This window comes from Lolium rigidum, chromosome 2, assembly GCF_022539505.1.
Source record: "Lolium rigidum isolate FL_2022 chromosome 2, APGP_CSIRO_Lrig_0.1, whole genome shotgun sequence".
NCBI classification, from domain to species: Eukaryota; Viridiplantae; Streptophyta; class Magnoliopsida; order Poales; family Poaceae; genus Lolium; species Lolium rigidum.
The window spans coordinates 148,134,332-148,148,398 of NC_061509.1; the positions used below are offsets into that span (position 1 = coordinate 148,134,332).

Genomic DNA, 14,067 nt, shown 5'->3' on the forward strand with positions numbered 1-14,067 from the left:
AAGTATTCTTTACCTCCCCTTGTGTCGAATCAATAAATTTGGGTTTTACTTCCCTCGAAGACTGTTGCGATCCCCTATACTTGTGGGTCATCATGCACCACGTCCCGGGCCACCATAGGAGACGTTTTGGCCGCTTTCGTCGGGCTAGGTGGCCTCAAAAACGAGAAAAAAAAGTTTTGACATGCACCACGGAGAGACCAAAATCGTCGGCCATGGTGCACCAGCAACCACGGCGCGACTTCAACTTCGTCGGCCATGGCAAATTTTCTTGTAGTGTATAACCACCCTGCTGCTGAAAACCAGACGGGATGTACGGGAACTGATACATATGGTGCTGACTCTATAGAGGAGGCATCGCTCCTTGCGAACCCATACTCTGTTGCTGCGCTGAAACATGGCCAAAACCTGGAGTGCCAATACCAGCCGATGACATCCCCTGAGCAACTGGAGGTGTCGCCTTTTGAATTGGCGGCGGCTGTGGCTGCACCGACACGCTTGGTCCCACTTGAAGTTGTCCCGTTGGCAGCGGGAAGTACGGCCTGGACGGTGCACCGGTGGCAGGGCATAGCCACGCGGAAACAGACCGCCCACAGCGTGCCCACCGACAGCCGCAACCGCATGGGGGCGCGGCGCCGCATGAGCCAGCGGGCCAGCCGCGAGCTGAGGACGGTAGAGCGGCATCCCGCCCTACACCGGGGGACGAGCAGGAGCAGCATGTGCGCCTCCTCCCGGTGGACGAGGCTGAAGTGAGCCCCCCGGCTGCTGCTGCCCCGTCATTGACACGGGCCTCCTGGCCACTCGTTCTGCGAAGGAGGGGCGCACCGGAGCCCAGCCCCTCCGAAGAACTTGGAGAGCAGCCGCCGGAGAAAACTGCTGCGGCGAGGGGGCATCACCGGCACTAGGCGGCGATGAACTTGACGAAAATGGAGATGATGGAGTCCTTGGCGCTGCCCTTGGGGTAGCCGACGGCGATCTTGACGCAGCAGGTGTCGACGAAGTTGTAGACGAGGATGGAGACACCCGCGACCTTGACGGAGACGAAGATGATGGAGCCCTCGGTGCTACCCTAGGGTAGCGGAAGGCGACCTTGACACTACAGGAGCCTATGGCGAGGCTGGCCGGGGCGATGACGACGTGGTGGCGCACTCAGGCGGCGTAGCGACCTCGGGCGACGCAGCAGCGGACACGGGCGGCGATGGCGGCTGCACAGAAACACGTGGTGGAGTCGGTCAACGCGGCGGGCCCACCTGCATGCGCCGTTACCGCGCAGTCCTCCCCGATCATCCGGTAAATACAAGGAGCGGACCTTATGGCGCCCGCACCTAATCCGCTCTGTCTAAAGCTGTTGGAGATTCGGGCTCGCCATTTTTGCAAAAAGAACCCTCCACTTTTATCATATTACTACGTGGTTCTGGCAGATCTCGGTATAAATATCCCAAATCCGGAGGAAACCCTAACCTACACCAAAAAAATCCCCGTCCAGCCGCCGCAGTGGCCTTCGACTCGACGCCGTCCCCCGTGCCTGCAGCGGCGCCGCCTCGATGCCGGCCCTCATACGGGATCTCCGGTGCGGGAGACGCCACCTCGACGCCATGTGGCCGCCTCTCCGGCTGTCCCGTGGCGGCCTCCCCGGTGCATGGCCTCGCCGCCCCGCTCCAACGAGGGAGCCGCCGGCTAGTCGCCCTCCCCGTCTGTCATAGGCGGAAGATCCGTCGCCCTAGAGCCGGCGTGGTTGGGCTGCGGACCCTCCGCGGATCCTGGCTTTCCCCGGCGAGATCCCGGCGGACGGATCTTCATAGGATCCTATAGGATCCCCGTAGGATCTTTTTTCCTCTTTTGATTTTCTTTTTCTTCCTCTTTTGCTCTGTATAGGATGTTCGTATGATCTTATTAGGATCTGTGTCGAATCTACTGGATCCGCGGTTGTTAGTAGCATGTATGAGGCAAATGGATCCAATTCCTGTTTTTGATGGATCTTGTAGATTTTTTCAATGATACCTTTTTATTTGTGTTCGATATTCATGCCAAATATGGGTTTTTTACAAGATCTATGAAGAACTTCATAGAGATCTGAGGTTGAAATAAAGAGATCTGTGGTTGAAAAATGTTACTTATAATTGCAAAAATGGATACACTGCAATTTTGTGAAGAACTTTAGAACCAGAAAAGTGGATCCACTGAAGAACTTTGGATCCACTGAAGAACTTTGGCAATTTTGTGAAGAACTTTAGAACCAGAAAAAGTGGATACACTGCAATTTTGCGTCAAGATCTTGCTTCTCTGAAGAACTTAATAAGCAGCAAGGACGATCTAATAAGAATCTGATAAAATCCAGGGTCTTTGTTGCAAAAAACAAGTCACCAATCTTGACGCACTTTCCTGAAATAGATGGTGTGAGATAAGGGCCGGGCGGCATAAGGTCCTGGCAAAATCCGCACCCTCCGTGACGGCCGCACATTTAAACCTCGCCGGCGTCCCGGCCACCTCCGACCGCGGCCAGAATTGTCTAAGGATGGCCGGAGATGAGACCCGACGGGGAGGAGAAGGTCCCCGCCAAGTGCCCGTCCTAGCCCGCCACTGCAAATGGAGACCCCGCGGCGAGGGAACGTTCTCGCGGCGAGCTCCCATAGACGCCAGCGGCAAACCATGGCCGGCCAACGCCTTCGGCAACTCCTCCTGGCCCCTGCAAGAATCAGACGGCAACATACCTGCGCATGACGACGACAGATTCTCCCAGACTCGCGAGGCTGGCGTGGGGAACCCGATGTCCGACCAGAAGTCGGCCGCCAATTCCCCGTCCGTGCGACGTCCCCGCCGAACCACTGTCGACCAGCTGGGGGCCTCCGGCGAGCCCACCACCTCCATGGCTGTCTCAAAAGGAACGTCGGAGCAGCAAGACTCGTCTGACGAGCTATCGGTGGAGGTGTCCTCCACAAGCGCCTCGAAGACGTTGGGGCTTTCCCCATCGCGGCCGGCCAGAATCCCATGCAGCTCGCCGGGGGCTAGGGTCTTCCATCGGCGATGCTGATCCGCCTCGGCCGGGGAGATCGTGGCCACCGCCACTCGGTCGCCCGTATTGGTCATCGGCTCATTAGTTAGTTATCAGCCCCCAATTTTCAGTGCTCTCTCTACACAGACAATTGGTAGCACTCTTGCTGTCATGTGTCTTCCGTCCAGTGTCTTTCGCTTAATTGCTTGGAAGAATTATCTCGAATGCAACAAACATTCCTTCCATCTCTATATCCTCTCACCTACATATATATAAGCAACAACCATAGTATGCAAGCCAATCATATGATTTGCCTCAGATAGGGAAATAAACTGTACCAAACTGGTAGATAGCGGTGCAAAGCATTGTGCTTTGGAAGAAGTCCTGATGCCTGAATCCGTACTTAGGTAGCCCCTGTTCACCCATTATTTGTAACAGACAACAATATTCATGTTTTATCACTGTAGTTGATTCGGTTAGTAACTTGATATTGTAACAATAAATCCATCCGGAGTGGGCTGAGCTTGGAACTGTTGATTTTAACCTAACCTTACTACATGATGTGTGATAAACACCACGCAAGGGATTCTATCAGTTTTCCTGGTAACATATTGAGTTGTAACTTGTTGTTCCATGTTGCTCTTATCAGGATATCAGTCTTACAATGTTTATTATAGTGTTTCTAACTTCAAAATGGTCAGGATTCATAAAGTTCTAACTTTTAAAGAAATATGCCTTGTGGCTGACAAGTTGCTAGACTCATGGGTCCGCTTGTGGATAAAGCAATTTTCAGTAATGAACAACACCAGTAAGATAACATGTTTAATGAGTAGAACCAATGACATGTTGCAGAATTTCACATTCTTCTTGCTCCTATAAACTGTGTTTGTGCTTGATCGGTTGTTCGTCTGTTACACAGCTAACTAGAAATTAATATTAATCAGATATAGTTAGTTTTGTCTATTTTTGTTGAAATACCAACCGGAGTATTATTATTTTTAAACTGTAAACTATATGGCTATGTCTCCAATTTTCATGTGTATTTATGTTTATTTGAGTGATAGAAAAAAATTAGAATCCGTAGCAACACACGGACATTCAATTAGTTCTATTAATTAAGGAGAATAATTAAAGAAGTTTTACAAGATAACCCAACGTGACTTTACAAACCGTCTACTCTCGTGGCATCAAAAGACTCACACGCTTCGCCTCCGCAGTGACCCAAAGTTTTAGCTCTTTTTTTATGTTCCCGAAAACCACCGTTGGTGGTGCTTTAATACGATTTAGCAAGCTATTCACGGAGATTCTATTTAAAATAAAATGACATAACTTATTGTGCAAGTGTTGTGAATCCGTTATAGCATCGCTATAGCGAAGAGATAGGGCGCTTTTTAAAACTTTGTCTAGATGACATTGATTTGCCCTCGAGCATTGGTCGACACATCATGCACTAGGTGCGACATGCATCCTTGTCTTGGCATCCATCAGGTTCCATATATTCAAGCAAACCACGCACTCTTCAAAGCTACGAGGAACTTTTAATAACCCAAGAACCTCTTGCACGTTTGGTGATCGGCTAGACACTAAAGTTTTGTACCTCCCAAGTGATTAAAGAGCGCACCTGCACATGTGAATCTTGTCTATAAAATGCCATTGGTGTGAAAGAGTTTAGTAGACTGGTAGGGATCGAAGAGAGGTGGCAGCATCACCAAGGGTGAGAGAGCGACAAACCAAGTGACATCGAAGCCGCTCACAGATAATCTATTGGGAATAATAGGCATCAGGAATTAGAGTTTGAGATGAAATATGGATATCTGTGCGAGAATCCTTGAATGGTGAGGCTGAAAGTTTTTTTCTCCCTGCATCCAAACAAGTACGCAAAGCATGTCAGCTAGACGCGCGCAAAAGCCTGCTGTGCGACGACCTACTGTTCCTGATGCCGCTCGCACGCTTGCGCGTGGCTCGCTGGCCTTGCCTCCCCGGCAGCTGCCGTCGCAACTGAAGTCTCACTAACCAGGTCTCGTGCTTGGGCTTGAGCAGTTTGCGCCCTCAACATACAACATGCCATCAACAGTAGGAAAGATAAAACCACGGCGACGTTAGGAAAAGTCGGAGGCGCTGGATCGATGTCTTCTGAGGCGCTGGATCGATGTCTTCTCTTCTGTGACTATCTCTTCTCTGCTTGATCCGGCCGGTTTCCTTTTTCCATTGAGAGAAAAACGAGGACATTGTTGCATCTATTTGGTAGGGAATTGGTAAGAAGTTATGTGCCCAATTCGTGAAGTGTTCAATTCACTAGCCATTAAAATAAACAAATTATCCCTATAAACCATCACTTGAGGATTGGTAAAATAATGATTTATTTGCAGATTGATGAAGGTATTCAATGAAGCCTTGAATGTGGCATTCGGCACAAAATACTACCCTAATGCTAACTTGTATTTCCATGAAATTTAGAAAGTGGAGCTCACATTGCACTACCAGCCGTGTGTTATTTTTAGCTACCAGTTGTGGACCTTGGTCCGCCACTGATACCTCACCAGTGGTAAGATTTTACTAGTCCCGTGTATATCCGACACGCAACTAGTATTAGTTCAATCGAGAATTAGCAAAAGCATTGGAAAAATGGGAGCGTCCCGTGCGTGAGTGCAGAGGTCTTGGTCGAGCCAGGACTAGCCGAGGCCTGAGACCTAAACGCAGCTAGACATGGCCGCTCCGACGTCAGCCGCCGACACCGCCGCCCCGCCGCCGCCGCCTCCTCCGCCCGCCGCGGATCCCGCCGCGAAGGTCCCCCTTACTCCTTCTGATATGGCTACTCCGGCTGCAGCCGCCGACACCGCCGTCCCGCCGCCTGCTCCAGCCCCTGCGACCGCATCAGCCGACACCGCCGCTCCGCCACCTCCCCCTCCAGCAACGGACCACATGGCCGCTCCGACGGCACCCCCCGATACCGCCGCCCGGCCACCACCTCCTCTTCCTCCAGCCCCGGAGTTCGCGGCCAAGGTCTCTTATCATCTCCCTCATTTTCCTCCTCACCCCGATGCGCCGGCGCCGAAGAAGCGGAAGTTGGAGGAGGCGGGGTTCCACGCCTCCCCCTACTACAAGATCCGGGCCACCGTTGCCGACCTGCGCCTCCGCTTCATCCAGGTCCGCACTCCTACATGCCAGCATCTCCTAATAATTTTTATGCGTGTGTGGAAATTGCTAGCTTGTTGGTCTCTTAACCTCCAGAAAGCAGAGGCTTGGGTCAATTTTTCGTCTGCAAGACCGCAGACGAAATCTGCCAATCCGATCTCTCACGCGCTTATGCTCAATGAATTATTTTGTATGTTATAAGCTGGCAATTTTTCCTGAACTGTTTGCCTCTGTTTCTTTTTAAGGTCCACGAAGCTACTGATTTCCGAAAGAGTGATGCTGCTCGTGAGATTCTGAGAGGTAATTTTTCTATCAAACATATTTGGAGACAATAAAATAGAGCTACCCGTGAGCGTTGAGCCCTCCTCTATTGATGTCCTCACATGGCCGATCTCAGAACTTCTACAAGCTAATTAAATAATGAGATTGCTAACCCACATGTTCCATGGGGTTCCGATCTCAGAGCTAACCATGTTAGAAAGGCATTAGTTATCTTAGGTGACCTACGGTCCAGGAAAGAAGAAAGGAAAGGAGAGAAAAAAAAAAAGTTCTTTCGCCATGGATCTGAATATCAACACTGTTGCATTATCATAAATTCATCCAGAGGTATCCTCAGTTCTGTTTGTAGTTGTTAGTGAGGTGGAGCATGAGGGACTATAGTTCCGTTGCATGAGTTAGGCGGGCGGCAACAGGGTGGACCTAGGAAAAATATTCAGTGGAGGGCACTTAATTTGTGAACTAAAAAAATTGAACCTTCTCTTCGAAATTCAAAAAGGTTTGAGAAATTTGTTCTCACTCAGCTCTCTTTGGGTCTGCCCCCTGGCAGGAAGGAATGAAAACTTGATATGAGTGGTAGAGAGGACATAGTGCCAAGTTGGTAACCTGGAATGAGCTCCCATGGTGTCTTCCAATTGTTGTGGGGGAAATGGTGGAGAAAGTTGAATTGATGCGTGACCAACATGTGTGGGCGAGAGGATAGGTGTAGGGTGTGGCTTAACTGATGAAGTTCAATGGAGTGAGTTAACTTTTCTCCGAGAAAACTGGAGTGAGTTAATTTAGGGGGATGATCCAGCTTACTATGTTATCTATTGGTTGAAGTGGGGATCAACAATCCAAACTTCGATCTGTCTGATAAAAAAAGGAAGGAAGACTAGAGGCAGGGTCATACGTGATGGGGAGATCTAATTTGGTGCCTGGGAATTAGATGATTGTGGACAGATATCCTAAAGAAGTATACAATCTGAGGATTGTGGACAGATATAGAACCACCTACGTTGACGAGAATAGAACAATATGTGGAAGGCAGACTTAGGGAGAATTACATGTCCGATGAATGTGAATGTCTGTTAATATAGGAGCGAAAAGTTTAAATTTGAAATTAGCACCTTTATAAATAAAAATTGTCTCTGACACCCGAGCTCCATTGGTCCTGGTATCATAACCATCAGTTCACCCATACAGGGGCAGAGGCATACTAATGGCCGTATATAGTTACATCATTAATTGATTATACCTAAGCCCATGTTTGATTGGTTGGAACTCTGTACAACAAACTACACACGGAAGCCCAACAAAACAAACAGCCCACATAGCCTGAAGCTGTTTGTGGTATTTGCCCAGACCTTGTCGCCACCACCTATAAGAGATTCATCAATCGATTGATCGGAACTGAAGCCTCTATCTCGCTGCTAGGGCTACAGCACCTGCCCCCCTGCCGCTGCTCGCCATCCACTAATCACACTGCCAACAGATCAGACTAGTTAGCCTCTCAGATGCTCGTCCTGCTATATGCAGCAGTGCCTTTGAAGGCCGTTGACCCGTCGATTAATCCCACGGTAACAAAACCTACCGTACCATTTGTAGCTACTAGTTACTTGCTACTCCCTCTGTTTCATATTAGTTGTCGCAGCTTTTTTCCAAAATGAGCGAACGTACCCATTAAAACGTACATAGATATATCCGTACCTAGACCAAATCTGCCAAAACTGCGACAACTAATTTGGAACAAAGGGGGGTAGCATTTTGTGGATAAATCTAGTCTTTTTTTTTTGAGGAACTTGCATATAAAAGAAGATTACATTTTATGTTTTAGATCCGTCTTTCTGTTTATCCAAGTCAATTGCTTCATATTGTCAAACATATTATATAGGGTTATTCTTTGAGGCCATTGTCATTTTTTCTCAAAACACACAGCTAAATATATGCATTTTTTGTATAGAAAACGTCAAGACGCGCTACCAAAACATCCTGAAAACCAAATGCATAAATAAACAAACAAAAAGGTAGGCCTAAGCTAAAGAAGGTACATCTAGTCTAGTACAAAACACTGAAAAAGTCAAGGAACCCTTCACCAAAGGACAATGCCGTGATGTTTCATCTCCTATGTGATCATTGGCTTTCTCGCCCACCTCATGGTCAAATCCTGGCTCCACCCCTGCACACATACATCCTTTTCCGAATTGTATTCTAGTGATAATGTTTTATGTTATTCCGTATGCCAACTCGTCTCAGCAATAACTAATGTGTAGGAAACTCTCACATGTGCCAACATGCCTATTTAAACACGTCATGACTGACATGTCTCCACACCGTGTACTCGCGAGAGATTTCTTTCTCTGGTCCTCCATGGGAGCACAAAATAAGTGAAAGCCTGCTCAGTTTTACGATGCTTTGTTGTTTGTTAGTGTACCTGTGGTCTACTCTTTGGTTGAAAAAGAAAGTTGGTTCATTGTCGGTCATGAGTTGCTTACACTGTTTAGAGCAAACATACCCCCCCCCCCCTCCCCGGCCAACACGCACACACAACAAAAAGTGACACCTCTGCATCATGTTGTACGTGGGCCCTCAAGTCAATGTACCAGGTAGCACTGTCTGAAGTAGCAATGGTGCCCTACAAGTCCATTTCTTTGCCAACAGGAATTTTTTTTAAAAATTGTTAGAGCTAAATGTATTATTCTCACCTCATAATCTATTTTTCATTTGGCAACATTTTCAAACACTCAAAAAGGCTAATTTATGTATTGCAGTGTAATCGCAATGAAATTAACAGCCTAACTCATAATAATTTTCAGTTTCTTGCATTACTTTAAAAAAAAATTACTGGGCAAAACACTAGTATCCACTTGTTCACGAGCACACTGATTTTTCTTTCCGTCAGCTCAACGTGCATCAAAGCTACTAAATCGTTGGACATATTTTGAATTCAAGCTAGGCTTACCAAAGTACGTGCTGAACTGCCTCTGACCTAAAACCCTCCCTATGATAAGTCTTTCTTTTTAAATTTTCTAACTCCATACATACATGATTTTATTGTTCGCAGATAATCATGCATGGAGTTAATAAATTTATAAAAAATTATCATAGGGCTATAGGTTGGATGTTGTGATGGTAATCTAGCACGTAGCTTGCTGAGCGTAGATTGAATTCAAAATCCTTCCAAAGATTTAGTAGCTGTGTTGCACGCTGCCTTGACAGAGAGAGCAAACCAGTGTGCTCGTGAACAAGTGGATACTTGTGTTGTCTACTCGAAATGATAATGTCAGATGATCAGTGATCTCCTAGGATGGCTAGATGTTAGACTTCACGCTTTGGCGCAGCTTGGTGTTAACGCAATGTTCTCGTTGGACTAGGACTTGCTGGGTGATCACCTTAGCAGGGGCTGATTGGTGGGCCGGAAAACGGTGTAAACAATAGCAACTGTGAGAGGGGTAGCGTGCGCATAGTATGACGAATGTGTTTTCATGTTGGGCTCAGGCAGCACGCAACAAACAGATAAAATAGAGACACTGATAAGGGAGACAGGTGATCTGATGTAAAGTTGCATGTTGTGGTGCCGACAACACAATCATAATGGCCAGTAAGACGGCTTTGCCCTCTGTAGACGTAAATGCACTGATATATTCGCAATGGCCAATACATTGGTATTTATTGGATGGACAAGAGGTTTAACAAATTTATGTCTCATTATTTTGGGTTTTCCATGGTAAATTTGTAATTATTTTTTAACTAATGCAAGGAACTTAAAACTGTTATAAGTCAGGTGATTAGTTTTGTTGCGACTAGGGTGCAATATATAAATAAGTCTTTTTGAGTTAAAAAAAATGGTCAAATGAAAAATGGATTATGAGGTGAGGATAATAGAGTTGGCTTTGACAAATGTTAGGAGTGAATTTTATGAAAGAACATTTTGATGGATCCATCATATTTATTTCTGTAGTATTTGGGAAAAAATGGACTCCTAGGGTACCGTCTACTTTAGGCAGTGCTACTCGTAGACACTGACTTGTGGGCCTATGTACAACAAGTTGCAGACATGTCAGCTTGGTGTGAAAGATATGTTTTATCTGAATATTGTAAGCAACTTATGGGCTGCATGGAAGCCATCAAAGAATAAAGAATCCTAACACTTCAGGCACTAGTAACTAGTTCTATGCTCCTAGAGAGAAACAGAGTAAACGGTGTGGGGACATGTCAGTCGCGAGGCATGTTCAACTAGGGATTGTTGGTGCAGGTGGCCGTTCCTTGTACTTGATTTAATGCTTAGACGGGCTGGTATACGGAAGAACATAAAAGATAACCACCGGGAAACAGTTCGGAAAAGGGATGTACGGGTGTATCGGATACATGAAATTATGACTATGATATCAGGACCACTGGAGCTCGGGTGCCAAAAACATTTTTTGCATTTATACTTTTTAATATGTTGGATCTTGACATACATTGTCTTTTTTGTGTGTTTCAGAGATAAAGACAGTCATGGAACTCTCCAAGAAAATGAGGCTTGATCTGAGTGCCTCTTGTGAACCTGTGAAACCTTTAGAGAAGCCTTTAGCTGGAGCTGTGAAGGACGGGCCCACGGAGCCAATTCCATCTGTAGAAAGAAATCAAGTTCCCCAGACAGGTCAGACTGCAACTCCTCCTAATATTGCAAATGATGGTGTACCGACAACCCAAGCCTAATGACTGGCAACTCAGCGAGTGCAGCGGAGAAAATAACAGAGGAAATCCTACGCAGTGAGATGGCAAATCACCCAAAGCACCTTGGCAAAACTGTGCAAGGGTCTTATGTGGTTGGTGGATCTCCTATTGGTTGGAATTTTCTTGTATGGCCTGGTGGCAAAATAATTTATTATGGGTTGACCAAAGAGGTGTTTCGGACGCGCCAAGCTGCAAGTTAAAATGTTGTTGTTCCACATTCAAACATTCTGATTTGTACCGTACTCTCAAACTGATGTAGAGGATTTAATTTTAAAAATAGTCAGCATGTAATCTGATTATCCGCGTCATTCTGCTGTGCTATGAACTATTTATCTATATAAAATTAGTGATTCAAAAGAAGAAGAAAATTTGAAGAAAGAGATGCATGTCCTTTTTATATTGTAAGAAGAGATCCATGTGATTCAAAAGGGAAACTAGTCTGTAGAACAGAGAAACTGGCGGAGATGTTGAATTTGGATTGTGAAATTGAGGTATTTTGCCTACATGTGATTTCAGTCATTACATTTGCTTTCCGGAAATACTCAGTGTACTCTCAGAGTCAGAACACAACAATCAACTAGTCAAGATAGTTGGTTGGTCAATTCGTTGGTGGATACTGTAGTCCGAGTTACTCCATGCATCTAGAGTTCCAGACACCGTAAATATATATCATGAACAAGTGTTGAGTTGCACCCAGTGAGTCAGCTGCGGTAACTTGGACGAACAGGATGCATCGGGAGAAACTGGGTCGGACACTCATGTCAGCCTGGAGCGGTGTCTAGCAGGAAAATCAAGGAGTCGAGGTGCCATGGAGGATCTCAGGTAGGAGGTCCACGGCTTGGCTGGCGAGGAGACTGGTGTGCAGCTCTGGCCTCCTGGTGTGAGAGGTGTAGTGGTGGGCGTGATAGAAGAGCGGTGGCGGGTAGAGGTCTTTCAGTCGTCGCGGCGGCTTGACGCAGCGGGGTTGGTCTGCTCTGGTGTTGGCGGAGTTGGGGTTGTGCATCTCGGCTCCAGACGATGTTTGCTGCTTTGGAGGTGTGGCCCAAACAAACAGGCACTTAGTGCGGTCTTAACGCCGTTGAAGATGAGAATTTCGAGTTTTGTGGGCAAGGTAGGAGCGTGGCCTCGGGGTCACCGTGGAGTTCGGAGCGGTGTCTCCTACATTTCATCTACCGGGTGCCGGGGTTGGCGTGGAACACTAATAGAAAAAAGGCCTTCCATCCTAATCCGTTAGCCCCCAAATACTTTGACCCGAGACTAATGGGCTCTTTATTCCCGGTTCTGGTGAACCGAGACTAATTCTCCGGCCAGGAATAAAGGGTATCCTTTAGTCTCGGTTGGTAACTGTGGGCTGCGGTCGGCGCAGACCTCTTTAGTCCTAGTTGGTGTTACCTGGTTGGTGTCCTCAACTGGGACTAAATGTTTTTCTGGTTTTTACTCCCCACACACCCTTCACAACCCCCCCCTTGGATCGCCTTTTTTTTTGCTTTGTAAAATACAAAAGAAAATGATAGAAAATTCAAAAAAAAATGTTTTCAGATTCTTGTATGTTATGCAACCTACTATTCGGAGAAATTAAGAAATTCAAATTTTCACTTTTTTTGCAAAAAAAGTTTGAAAAATGGTAAAATCGCATTAACTTTTGCATACAACGTCGAAAAAAAAGTATAATATATCAAAATCATCGTGGGAAAAACTTACATCTGAATTCACCGGGAATTACCCGGTTATTCAAATTTTAGATTCTCAAAATTTCAAATGAAATACGAAAGCAGTTAGATTTTAGTTTTTGCGACAAATTACGGATTTTATCTTTTTTATTTTTTAAAAATTAAAATTAATAATTGCATCCTGCATAAAGATTACTATAACTTTTACCCAATTTTAAGATTTTCAAATTTTAGGTTTTAGGTTTGGCAAAAAAAAAATTAAAAATTTAAAAAAATTAAAAAATTAAAAATAATACAAATTAAAAAGTTAATGTTTATTTATTTATTCAAGATTATTATTACATCATTACTTTTGTTTATTAAAAGAATTATTTAAAATTCTAACAATAAAGAAATGTGACATCGACCAACATGTTAATATGATTGATATGATATTAGTATCACATACATGCGCGCGAAGTACTTGGATGCGGCACGGGATGGAACTCGGAAGTTAAGCGTGCTACTGCTAAAGTAGTGAGAGGATGGGTGGCCGAGCGGAAAGTTTGACCACGAGTAAGTAATTTGACTAGAGATAAGTGTAGTTAGAGATAGAGACTAAACTATGCAAATAACTGAAATAATAGAAATTCTGAATAAATAGAAAAAATGGAGTAGAAAAAAATTAGAATTTTTTTTTAGAAAACCTGGACCTGAAGACATTTTCGCCCCGTGATACGCGTACAGCACGCGTCCGTTGGGAACCCCAAGAGGAAGGTGTGATGCGTACAGCGGCAAGTTTTCCCTCAGTAAGAAACCAAGGTTTATCGAACCAGTAGGAGCCAAGAAGCACGTTGAAGGTTGATGGCGGCGGGATGTAGTGCGGTGCAACACCGGGATTCCGGCGCCAACGTGGAACCTGCACAACACAGCCAAAGTACTTTGTCCCGGCGAAATGGATGAGGTTGTCAATCTCACCCGGCTTGCCGTAACAAAGGATTAGATGTATAGTGTGGATGATGATGTTTGCGAGAAAACGGTAGAACAATTGCGATAGATTGTATTTCGGATGTAAAGAATAGGACCGGGGTCCACAGTTCACTAGAGGTGTCTCTCCCATAAGAATTAGCATGTTGGGTGAACAAATTACAGTTGGGCAATTGACAAATAATGAGGGCATAACAATGCACATACATGATATGAAGACTATTGTGAGATTTAATTGGGCATTACGACAAAGTACATAGACCGCTATCCAGCATGCATCTTTGCCTAAAAAGTCCACCTTCAGGTTATCATCCGAACCCCTTCCAGTAT

General features: G+C 45.7%; 1 protein-coding gene across 1 annotated transcript; it reads left to right on the top strand.

Moving 5' to 3' along the window:
* Positions 1 to 5,837: 5,837 nt before the first annotated feature.
* LOC124687431 lies at positions 5,838 to 11,499 on the top strand. The gene is made up of 4 exons (XM_047221217.1): positions 5,838 to 6,136; positions 6,370 to 6,424; positions 10,866 to 11,024; positions 11,099 to 11,499. Exons 1-4 carry the CDS (start codon positions 5,912 to 5,914, stop codon positions 11,299 to 11,301), a joined length of 642 nt encoding a protein of 213 aa, XP_047077173.1. The 5' UTR covers positions 5,838 to 5,911; the 3' UTR covers positions 11,302 to 11,499.
* Positions 11,500 to 14,067: the final 2,568 nt, after the last annotated feature.